This window comes from Xenopus laevis, chromosome 2S (assembly GCF_017654675.1).
Source record: "Xenopus laevis strain J_2021 chromosome 2S, Xenopus_laevis_v10.1, whole genome shotgun sequence".
NCBI classification, from domain to species: Eukaryota; Metazoa; Chordata; class Amphibia; order Anura; family Pipidae; genus Xenopus; species Xenopus laevis.
In genome coordinates, this window is record NC_054374.1 from 127965704 (window position 1) to 127978544 (window position 12841).

The following is a 12841-nucleotide window of genomic DNA, read 5'->3' on the forward strand; positions in this document are numbered from 1 at the left end:
ATTCATCCTAAATGTGAACATCTACTGCCAAGCAGTTTTTAACGATTGTGTACTCTTTCGCTTTAAAGGGGTTGTTCACCTTCAAACAACTAGTTGTTTTCAGATAGATCATTAGAAATCATGACTTTTTCCAATTACTTTCTATTTTCATTTTTTCTAATATTGAAATGTAAAGTGTCATTTTTCACCTTCTAAAGCAGCTGTGGGAGGGGGGGGGTCCCAATACTGTAAACGGTTCTAAATTGATATATTCAGTTGACACATTTCTTATCTTTGTCCCTGCTGAGCAGATTCTCTGGGTTTCATTAAGGCAGCTGTTAGAATTGATACAATAGTTGCTAATACTCCAGAGATGCTGCTGAGAAATGTATCAACCAAATGTTGCAAAATTGTAACAGTTCAGAACCTGCATCTGAATTACTGAGCTGCCAGACTCAAACACCAGAGACACGGACATTCAACTTTAAACTTAGGCCTAACTCTTTATTTCAGGGGAACAGTCTGAAAACAACTGAACTGAAAAAAGTGTTTGGAAGGTGAACCACTCATTTAAGGGCCTTTCCTTGGGGGGTCTTTTAGTTTACCCAGGAAAACAATATATTGTTGTTTTTTTTTTCCAGGAGAACCTGAGCTTTCAAAAGATGCTAAAATGTTGGTGTACTTCCACTTCTGTAAAAAGATATAGGATTCTAAGTGTCTAATAAAATGAAAAAAAAAAAACCATGTTTCACATAGTACAATCACATGTAGCAGAAACTTTATTTATTTCATGTACAAGAACACAGCAGATTTGGAAAGTTATATGTCTCCTGAACGCGCCAATACCAAATATAAATAGTTTTATGGAGATTTCTCACTTGTAAAGATCAAAATCTACAAGCAGTACACTACCAAATTCCCAAAGCACCACTCCACAAAACGGAATGCTTCTGATTTCAAGGCCAAACATTCCACTAACAGTAGGTTAACCCTAGAAAAGTACTCATTATTAGAAAGAACAGATTCTGGCAAATCAAAAAATGGGTAAATAAATCTATCTACGCCAAACTACCAAGTTGCAATTCCTTCCTAAAGTTATATTTTTTTTATAGAAATTGGTGAATCTTTTGAAAAATTACCTCAAAGCTTCCAATCTACAGCATCATCTCTCTCACACATTAGGAGCCAATGTAAAAACACCCTAAATATAATTGCCAGGAGTCCACTGAATAGTTTTATGCCCAATATGTATAGATTTACCTAAGCATGTGGCATATAGGGGCCCCAAAATTTAGACAGCCCATTTAAGCTATTCTGTCATTTCAGTTACGGTACTGCAAAATAAACATATTTACATAGTTTGGGGAGGGGGCGGGCAAAGAAAGAAAAAAGTATGTTCACACTAGAAAACTATATATTTTCGGAAAGAACACATTCCCCCAAATCCAAATTGAGTATGCATGTCTTTCTACTCAAAAGTACAAAGCCGCAAACCATTCCTAAATTTGACGATTTTGGTGACATTTCCAAAAATAACCTCAAAACTTCCTCCCTGCAGTATCTTATTTCGCACATACTATTAGGTATTAGGGATGCACCGAATCCAGGATTCGGTTCAGGATTCGGCCTTTTTCAAAACTTCCTCCCTGCAGTATCTTATTTCGCACATACTATTAGGTATTAGGGATGCACCGAATCCAGGATTCGGTTCAGGATTCGGTTACGGTACTGCAAAATAAACATATTTACATAGTTTGGGGAGGGGGCGGGCAAAGAAAGAAAAAAGTATGTTCACACTAGAAAACTATATATTTTCGGAAAGAACACATTCCCCCAAATCCAAATTGAGTATGCATGTCTTTCTACTCAAAAGTACAAAGCCGCAAACCATTCCTAAATTTGACGATTTTGGTGACATTTCCAAAAATAACCTCAAAACTTCCTCCCTGCAGTATCTTATTTCGCACATACTATTAGGTATTAGGGATGCACCGAATCCAGGATTCGGTTCAGGATTCGGCCTTTTTCAAAACTTCCTCCCTGCAGTATCTTATTTCGCACATACTATTAGGTATTAGGGATGCACCGAATCCAGGATTCGGTTCAGGATTCGGCCAGCCGAACTGAATCCGAACCCTAATTTGCAAATGCAAATTAGGGATGGGGAGGGAAATTGTGTGACTTTTCGTGACAAAACAAGGAAGAAATTTTTTTTCCCGGTTCGGTATTCGGTTGAATCTTACACAAAGGATTCGGGGGTTTGGCTGAATCCAAAATAGTGGATTTGGTGCATCCCTATTAGCTATCAAGATAAATCACCCAAATATGAAAGACTGGGGTCTGCTGAACAGTTTGATGAGCAATGTACATAGCATGTAAAGACCCCAGAATCTACCTTGTGCATACTTATTTGATGGCTTGCATTTACACAAATTTATAAACACTGCCAGTTTTACGTGGGATAAAAGGTACAAAAAATTATGCTGACCCCTGAAAACCATATATTTTTGGAAAGTACACATTCTGACGAATCCAAAATAGGTAATTATGTGTTTCTACTCCAAATTACCATACTGCAAAGCGACGCTAAGGGCAGCGTTTTTTATGACATTTCTGAAAATCGCCTAAACATATTGCAATTAGTCACATTTATCTCACCGAATTTCTTACAAACAATTGTAAAACACCATAAATATTGACACCAAGTCTACTGAACAGTTTAATGCCCAATATGCATAGATATACTAAAGCAGGTGGCATGTGCGGACCCCAAATAAAAATAGTGCATATGAATTTTTTTTTTCGCTAAGACCCCCCGAAACAATATATTTTTGGAAAGTACACATTCTGATGAATCCAACAAAGATAAAGACGTCTTTCTTCACCAAACTGCAAAGCTTTTCTAAATGTAGAGGTTTATATGACATTTCTGAAAATCGCCTAAAAATGTTGCAGTTTGCCGCATTTTTCTCACACAATGTTTTACATACAAAGAAAAATCCACCTAGACTTGGACGTCAGAGGTCTAGTGAATAGTTTGATGCCCAATATACATATATACATGAATTTTCACGCTGGGCAACTCAGTTGCTGAAAACAGATCCCAGACTGTGCATTATTTGCAGTAAGACCCCCAAACTGTAAAAAGAACCCCCAAAAAATATAAATGTTTGGAAAGCACATATTCTAACGGATCAAATAAAGTAAAAAATCTTTCTACACCAAACAGAAAAACTAAAGATACACAAGGAACAATAATGCAATAAAACTTTGTGTAAATCAAAACTATCACTGTAGCTTCTAAAAACAGATTTTAAAAACATGAAAACCTTGTGCCTGAAAGCCATTAGGTCTAAGGTCCACCCTTCATCAGAAGGTAGGCGTTATCGTGATGTTGTTTCCATTGCCTGGGACTAATGCAATGGCTTCCAGTTGGACACCCCGGGAACAAAAAATGAGGGTCCTTAATTTAGTGTCCTGTTAAGTTTATGTCAAACTAGGAAGTCATCCATCTGAGCAGTTTATCATGAAGATTGTCAAGGCTGGCCTTAACCGCTGGGAGCCCATAGTCCTGTAAGTGTCCCAATCTCCCCAAAATTCTCATTACTACTACCTCTCTGTTTCATTAGTATGCTCACCTTGCTCAGAAAACTGGGCACACAAAGTGGATCAAGACTTTCAGTTTGTATTATGATAATGCTTCCTTAAATGGTCAACATTTCCTGAAAACACTGTTTCCTATCTGGCAGCATGGATCTAAATATGTGGACTATACTAGGCAGATGAACTGCCCAACATCTGGACAACATTCTAAACCTGATTTATGTAGCCAGAAATGTACCTTTACAAAAAAAAAAGTCAGCTCCCTGCCAGGAGCAGAGAAGGAAATGCATTAGCCACTTTACCACTAAACACTTGGTAGCCTCTAGTGCCTAAAATCACATTTTTTTTTTATTTATTTTTTTTTAAATGCAGAGCAACAAGTCAATACAAACAGTTATTGACCATATGGTCTTGGAAATAAAAGGAATATTTTAACTTTGTGATTCGGCAATAATGAAACAGTCGATGAGCTAATTGACAGAACACAAACAAAAACTCTCAATTATGGCAGTTGAAATTTCCCAAACCTGTTAAAGTTGCAACCGACTACTTACCGGAAGAGTCTCTATGGAAGAGGCTGTAGATTTAAGTCGTGATCTTCCTCTACCTCGACTTGTTCCAGCACTTCCTCCACGGGACCGTCTTCTTCCAGGAAAGCTGCTACTTCGACCCTTCGATAAACAGAGGAATAAAACAAAATGAACAATGCAGCTAGGTCCAATGGAAACAGACTAGTCACAAAATAATCTGTAGACTGTGGTAAACACTAAGGGGCCAATTCACTAAGGGTTGAATATCGAGGGTTAATAAACCCTCGATATTCGACTAGAAACTAAAATCCTTCGACTTCGAATATCGAAGTCGAAGGATTTAGCGCAGATAGTACGATCGAACGATCGAAGGATTATTCCTTCGATTGAACGATTAAATCCTTCTAATCAAACGATTCGAAGGATTTAATGCCAACGATCGAAGGAATATCCTTCGATCAAAAAAAGTTAGCCAAGCCTATGGGGACCTTCCCCATAGGCTAACATTGACTTCGGTAGCTTTTAGATGCCGAACTAGGGGGTCGAAGTTTTTTTTATCCTTCGATTCGAAGTCATAGTCGAAGGTCGAAGTAGCCCATTCGACAGTCGAAGTAGCCCAAAAAAAACGTTCAAAATTCGAAGTTTTTTTTTTACTTCGAATCCTTCACTCGAAGTTAGTGAATCGGCCCCTAAGTATATTCATAAAGATTTTTTTCTGTTGATGTCAAATATATAAATTCACCCACCCAGTGCTAATTTCATACAAGTCACTTACAGATGAAAACAAAGAGGCTTTCATTTGAAGATATCAATAGGCCACCAAATATATATTAATACTCACTTGTTTAACCCTTGAGCGCCCTGGTGAGCTTTTTCGACGTGTCTTTTCTGCATCTAGTTTCCCCCCAGAGGGATCATAGAGTAGAGAATCATCGGTCTCTGTAATAGAGTCATTGCACAACCGCAAAGATCCATCCTCTTTATGCAAACACATCTCCATAGAGAGGGACCCGCCCTCAGGGTCAGGGGAACCTAGTGCATCAGAGCCATGATAGCTACCTGTGGTGTCCCCCTGGCTCAAATTAGAGATCTCATTTACAATGTCAGACTTGATAAGAAGAGGCCTGAGTGGGCCTTGCTCTTTGCTAGCAGAGTAGTCCCCAACTACTTCCTGAAAAAATGCATTGTCAGCATTTAACACCTCTGTATTAGCGTGGCAAGGAGGATCCTCGGACTCAATAGTCATTTCAGAGTCTGAAAGAGATGGTTGCTGAGAGCAGCTAGTTGTCTTCGAAGGACTCTGACAAGTCCCACTAGCTAGATTAATGGTATCTGTAAGCCTTATGTCAGAGCCCTCAATTACAGAGGCACATGCCTGGGATGCATCAGAAACTAAAGTTGGGGAAGCAGTCTTAATGGTTGGGCTTGCAAGCACCGAATGTGTCACTTGCATTTGCAACTCCTGAATCCCAGTCTCTGTATCTTCAGTTTCCATTTCTTCATCTTCCACAGTGACCAGCACAGGAGCCTCATCAAGTAAATCACAAGCATCAGACGTGGTTTCTATAGTTGGTAGTTCAGCTTCCAAGGGGGGTGGGCTTTTTTCACTTAAGGGCTCTGTGATTACAGGAGGTGCCTCAGGAGCTTCATTTTCTGAAGTGGAAGGAGCATCTTCTTCCGTTGTTACAAGGTCTATAGACATTGAAGAGGATTATATTAACCACATGTGCAACGTACGTGCAAACCATTTTCTGCCAATGGCTACACTCCGCATTTCACAAATATTTTTTTGAAGGGTGTGCGTATATCTTCTAGAGGATTGAAGTCTACAAAGCTGAACAAATGTATATTTATAATTAAGGGTGTCCTCCCTATTTTTGAAAATATATTTGCAGCAAAATATCCCATTAAAAGTTGCAAGGATAACTCTCACATTCTATGCCAAAAAAACAGTGAGAATGCACTGGATGGGAGAAACTCTTTCCTCCCTAACCTTCTGGATACATCTGGTGGATGGAGCTCTTCCCCTTATAAAGCTAACCTATGAGAAAAGTGGAGCTCACGACAAGTTTTAAAAAATTTGGGGGGACTGGTGTGCAAGACTCGGTTATAATGTAATCAGCCCTCTTAAAGGGATACTGTCATGGGAAAAAATATTTTTTTTTCAAAATGCATCAGTTAATAGTGCTGCTCCAGTAGAATTCTGCACTGAAATCCATTTCTCAAAAGAGCAAACAGATTTTTTTTTATATTCATTTTTGAAATCTGACATGGGGCTAGACATATTGTCAATTTCCCAGCTGCCCCAAGTCATGTGACTTGTGCTCTGATAAACTTCAATCACTCTTTACTGCTGTACTGCAAGTTGGAGTGATATCACCCCCCTCCCTTCCCCCCCTAGCAGCCAAACAAAAGAACAACGGGAAGGTAACCAGATAACAGCTCCCTAACACAAGATAACAGCTGCCTGGTAAATCTAAGAACAGCACTCAATAGTAAAAACCCATGTCCCACTGAGACACATTTAGTTACATTGTGAAGGAAAAACAGAATCCTGCCAGAAAGCATTTCTCTCCTAAAGTGCAGGCACAAGTCACATGACCAGGGGCAGCTGGGAAATTGACAAAATGTCTAGCCAAATCTCAGATTTCAAAATTGAATATAAAAAAATCTGTTTTCTCTTTTGAGAAATGGATTTCAGTGCAGAATTCTGCTGGAGTAGCACTATTAACTGATGTGTTTTGAAGAAGAAAAAAAAACATGTTTTCCGATGACAGGATCCCTTTAAGCATGATGGGACCAACTCTGTAAACTATTTATACTAACACACAGAGTGTCAACTGCCATATCTAGCAATAAGATTCTTTTACTTGTACAAACCAGTACTGAACTTAAAACCAACTACTGGCAAATATAAAACAAATTGGAAGCTAAAGTGAAAAGTGTTGGGGTCCCGACCAGCGAGGAAACGCTGGTCGGGACCCCAACAGCAACCGCTGGAAAAGACTTGCAACAGTACGGACTCGCACGGATAAGTGACTATATGCCTGTTTTTAACTACTAAAATGTGAGTGCAACCAGTTGGTTTTTTAAGATATTTAATAAAAAGGGTTTTACACTATTTTTTCAACATTTTTAACCTCTTCCAGCTCAGAAGAATTATCCTACAATTTTATTCTCCACTAATCGTGATATGCACATGCTAAATTTAAACGTTTGTAAGTACCCATTCAACAGCCACCTGTGGTGAATTGTAAAGGGTAACTGCACTAAATAGTTTTTTGGTTGTGGAACTACAACTCCCAGTAAAATACTACACTATAAAAAATTTCATCTCTTTCTCTTTATCATCATACTTTTCCCTTGAGCTTTCAATTAGCACTGACCTTTAAAGAAAATCTTGGACTGTTAAAGTGAAAATCAGCTTCAGCTAGAATAACAATACAAAGTTACTCATATGTTCTATTGTACCTTGTATGGTATCACCCAATTTACCATATAGGAAAGGCCCCTGTTTGGCCATCTTACTGGAAATTTCTCACCCTTCAATGACTGACATTGCCCAGAGGATGAGCTGTGAGGGTTCTTACAGTTCTTGCAGTTGAGCACTTACAAAGTAAACAAATAGGTAACAATTACTAAGTGGATCATCTTACCCTCCAGAGACATAGAATCTGATATAGGCTCCATCAGTGTTTCAGATGAAACTTTCTTCTGAAGGGGATCCAGATTAATCTCGGATATCCCTACAAACAATGGACAATTTTAAACTTCTTGCCTTCTTTTCCAACCATAAATACTGTGCAGTTACGTAGCCAGAGTGCAGAAAAGGTTCACTATACCTAGTGGTTTGGCTTCACATTTGGACAGCTTCACGTTAGAGATCTCATTGCCATTCTCCCGCAGCAATTGTTTTTTATTAGTTACCGGACTACCAGCACTGCATGGCGAAGAGTCATCAACTTGTGCACTAACCGTTTGATGGACACTGAAAATAAATAAAATCTGTAGCTAAACAGTCATTCCTATAACATTTTTTCATATTGCTTCCCTCTAGTTCTGGCCATGCTTCTTTTTATAAAACTATAGTAGCTTTTCTGAAGCACACACAACATTAGGAAAATAGTACATTATATTTGATGCATATAAATAACAATTTTGCTAATACTAGCAAGTGAAAAGAAAAATTTTTTAAATAAAATTATAAATATAACTTAGAAAAAAAGAAAAGTAAACATATAAGAAGCAGCTGACAAAAGCCATTATTTTATATTTTGATTTGGGGTTATTTGATATCAAGTTTTATTAAGGTAACCCCTTTAAAGAAGATTAAGTAAGAACTTACTTGATGCAATTGGGACACTTCTCTTTCGGCAGAGAGTGACTACACAAGACACAAGTGTCTGCCTGATTCCTCTTGTCTTGGCATTTTGAACACACTGAATAATTGTCGTACCACTGACTGCCAGGTTTCATCTGTGCTGTCCGAGAGCCACATAGGCGACAAACACGGCAGGTCTGAGAATTGCAAGACAAGTAGTAATGGGAAGCGGGCAATAAGAACACAACTTATGGGAATATAGTAAACGACAGATCTCAGAAGCACTATAGGTTATTGCAAAAAAGTGACAATGGAATCATGATGTAATATAGTCAGATTCTTTTTTTAAGTACCATGGGTTAAACCATTAATTTTGTTTACCTCTCAGTTCAAGAAAGGCAATCAGTTTGTGTTCCTTGCTGCTATCAAAACATAGCAATGGCTAGCACTCCAGATAAACTTAAAATTAGTTTAAATTACAAATCGAAAAAGATCAATAACTAAAGTAAAAAATATCCCTTTTCGTATTATAATGACCTTTTACTAAATGTTTCAGTGTACAGTAAGGTTATCTTAAGCAACATGACTGATGTTTCTTATTGGTTGGCTCATACTTACCTTGCACTTCCACGAGTCAGTGGGCAAGCACTCGATAGCTGGTTTCAAACAAAAGGTGTGATATCCCTTGTCACAGGCATCACATACAAGCATCATTGTGTCTTCTCCTGGCTGCCTACAACAGGATAACATAAGAACAATATAACTGAATTTAAAAAGCAGGTGTGGCTCATTCTTGCTCATCCATAGACTTGAATGTATATACAACTGACAAGTGCTCCTATCAGTGCTTGGCAACAAATAGAATACTGACATTAAAAATATTTCTATACTACACATACATTTCAAGCAATTGTTCAGTACAAAAATAAAAACTTGGTGAATAGATTGGCTGTGCAAAATAAAAAATGTTTTCAATATAGTGATGTATGTATAAAGGCTGGAGTGACTGGATGTCTAACATAATAGACAGAACACTACTTCTTGATTGGTTCCAGTGATTGGTTACCAGGCAGTAACTAATCAGTGAGTTGGGGGGGGGCACATAGGTCATAACGGTTTGCTTTTGAATCTGAGCTGCATGCTAAGAATCAATTGCAAACTCACTGAGTAGTTATGTCCCATGTGACCCCCCTTAAAATCGCTGACTAAATAAGAGTTAGAAAGCTGAAAAGCAGGAAGTTGTATTCTGTTTTACAGTATGACATTCGTTCACTCTAGCCTTTATAGCAAAAAAAAAAAAAAAAAAAAAAAAATGTTTTTAATTAACCACTCTCTTAATTGTAAGAACCCATTTCCTATCTCCATCTCACACCATATATATTAATCAGGAAATAAGATTTGAAGTTGAATAGTGAATAAATAGTGAATAGTGAATAAAATTAAAAGAAACAAAAACACAAGATTTATAAAATTGAAGTCTTCTTGTTTCATTTTTTTTTTGTAGCTGGGGCCATTGACCCTTGACTTCTTTGTTTATATCTTCTATATGGTAAAATTGTACAGTGCTGCATATTCAAGTATGCATGCATGAGACATGTAATTCACTGTTCCTATTCAGGTATATTAAAAGGGCAACTAAAGTCTAAAATAGAACAATGTTAGAATGCTGCATTTTGTATACTAAATATGAACATGAACTTACTGCACCAGAAGCCCAATTAAATAATTTATGCTTTTAAAGTTGGCTCAGGGGGGCTGTCATCTTGTAACTTTGTTAAACATCTTTGCAATACCAAGACTATGCACATGCTCAGTGTGATCTGGGCTTCAGTTGGGTTCAGTTTAGGGATTGTCATAAATGATCAAAACAGCACAAGTCAAATAATATCTGCCAGAAGGTGATACAGCAAGACTGATTAATAATCAGAATATGCAGACTGCATTGGGTCTGTGGATACTACACAGTTGTAACAGGGAAACAAACAAAACTGAGTTCTGGGAAGTAAGGTGTGGGGGGGGGGGACTGTCTGAAGTTCCCTAACTGCAGCTGTCAGAGCAAGTAAACAAAGGGTGAATTTCACTGTATAGTCAGGTTTCTTATAAAAATGGTACACATATTAATTAGAGTATATTGGAGATAGGTTTCTTTTGCATTAAAGAAAATAAAAATGGGATTTTTATTTTTTTGCCTTTACATCCCCTTTAATGTGACTGATCTGACAGGACATAATTGCATGCAAAATGGGTTTACCATATGGATTCAACTAAAAGTCGACCCGCACCTGACCCTAACCTGGTGCAATCTCCCATTTATATTTCCGCACAAGCACAGCATTGATGTCAAGGAAGGGGACAGGGCATGCCAGCAGGAGTAAATACTGTAAAAAGGCGCACATGGAAGCAGAAAAGCGGCAGTGCAAGGTCACTGGCGGGATGAATGCAGGTTAAAGTTCACATTAAGTCACATTAATATAAATGAATAGGAACCATATCAGTAGTTTATAACCTTATTTTAGGTTATGTTTTGGGTATTTCAGGGATCATAACAGAGGACAGATTTATCAAAATGTGAGATTAGAACTCAGCACAGAAAAACTCACTCACTTTCCTATGGGATTTTTAAAAGCATATTTATTAAATGGTGTACTCAATTAATCAATACAAATGTAAAAATCCCATAGGAATGAATAAAAAGCAAGTTTTTCTTTGGTGAGGTCCAATACATTTTGATATTTCTGCCCCCAAGAATCGAACCATATAAGAACAATGAAAATCGATCGGATCAGAATGGAGGCAATACGGGCGGTCTGATCGTGGGACTGCATCAATGAACATATGTGGCCGCAACCCGGCGGGATTTTTTACCCTGCCTGATCGGCATCTGGCTAATCGATCGGGGACGCCCTTCAGATGGCCCCACACAAGGGCCAATAAACTGCTGACTCGGTCTGTCATCAGATTTTATCGGCCCGTGTATGGGGCCTTCAGAGGAAGCCTGAACAAAATGTGGATTGAGGCAGTTTAGCGGTAGGTGAGACACTTCAATGTGTCCAATGGGTGGCTTGAGAGCCTCTAAGGTTAGTTAACCCTCTTACTCATTTACAAGATTAAAATGAAGGTGCTTGTTTAACCTTGCGATTTTGTGGGGATGGGAATCTTTATCTTGAATGATTCATCATATATTTTTGATATGCTTCTCAATTGGTTAAAGGGGTCGTTCACCTTTAAACACTTCTTTCGGTTCAGTTGGTTTCAGATTGTTCACTAGAAATAAAGACTTTTTCCAATTACTTTCCATTTTCTAATTGTGACAGTTTTTCTAATATTGAAGTGTAAAGTAAAATTTTTCACCTTCTACAGCAGCTCTGGGGGGAAGGGTCGCAACTAACGGTTTTAATTTGATACATTTAGGGTTGGGGCAGATTCGGGGAGATTTAGTCGCCTGGCGACTAATCGCATCTTCTGCGGGCCAACAATCTCAAGTGAAACTTTGGGCGACTTCGGAAATTGAAGTGCCGCGAGTGCATTATCGCAGGCGATTCTTCATTCAAGCAGGCGCAGGTAGACGGAAGGAAGTTCGGGGAGATTGACGCCCCGCAGAAGAGGTGATAAGTCACCAGTCGACTAAATCTCCCCGAATCTGCCCCAACCCTTAGTGGATAAATTTATCTTTGTCCCTGCTGAGCTTTAGAATCTCTGCATTTCATTAAAGGCAGCTGTTAGAATTGATTCAATAGTTGCTTATATTCTGCAGATGCGGCTGACAAATGTTGCAACTAAATGTAGCAAATTGCAACAGTTCAGAATGCTTCTGAATCACTGAGTTACCAAACTGAAACAGAGGCAGGAACTTTAAACTTAAATTTTGGGAAAACGATAAAGAATAAAAAAATGCAAATGAAAAAAGTCTTTGTTTATGGTGAACAATCCGAAGACAACTGAACTTAAAAAAAAAAGTGTTTGGAAGGTGAACAACCCCTTTTAAACTTTTAGGGGAATCCTTGATTCTCCTTGTACCTGGGTACATAGGACTATAGAATTTTGAGAGATTGTTATAATAAAGTGTGTCTGTCTTTGATCATTAATATACCTGTGTGACCCTAAATATGGATTTTCTCCAGTCTTATATGGTTCTTCAGTTTTTATATATATAGCACTCATTCCTAGAGGAGCTCCCACTGTATGAACAGTGTGATTAGGCTATGTGTGCGCCCAACTTTGGTTACAGGTAGTTATTTTATAATCATAACATTAAGAACACAAAATACTCCACCATAGACAATACTGATAATTGTCTCGGCTAAAACACTCAATCCCTCAAAATTGCCTTCATATGCATTTCTGAGCGATTATTCAATTTGAGTGTTTTAAACAAAGACAATTTTCAGTATTGTCTATGGTGGGGTAC

The 12841-nt window shown here is 38.1% G+C and overlaps 1 protein-coding gene across 1 annotated transcript in view; it reads right to left on the bottom strand.

Moving 5' to 3' along the window:
• kmt2d.S (lysine methyltransferase 2D S homeolog) overlaps positions 1 to 12841 on the bottom strand; it is a 93622-nt gene that overhangs the window by 61702 nt on the left and 19079 nt on the right. Inside the window, exons 8-13 of the mRNA XM_041584753.1 lie at positions 9052 to 9166; positions 8458 to 8630; positions 7955 to 8100; positions 7769 to 7858; positions 4954 to 5804; positions 4137 to 4253 (exon numbers count right to left, since the gene is read on the bottom strand). Coding sequence (XP_041440687.1) covers positions 4137 to 4253; positions 4954 to 5804; positions 7769 to 7858; positions 7955 to 8100; positions 8458 to 8630; positions 9052 to 9166 — 1492 coding nt within the window. The remainder of the gene's footprint in view (positions 1 to 4136; positions 4254 to 4953; positions 5805 to 7768; positions 7859 to 7954; positions 8101 to 8457; positions 8631 to 9051; positions 9167 to 12841) is intronic.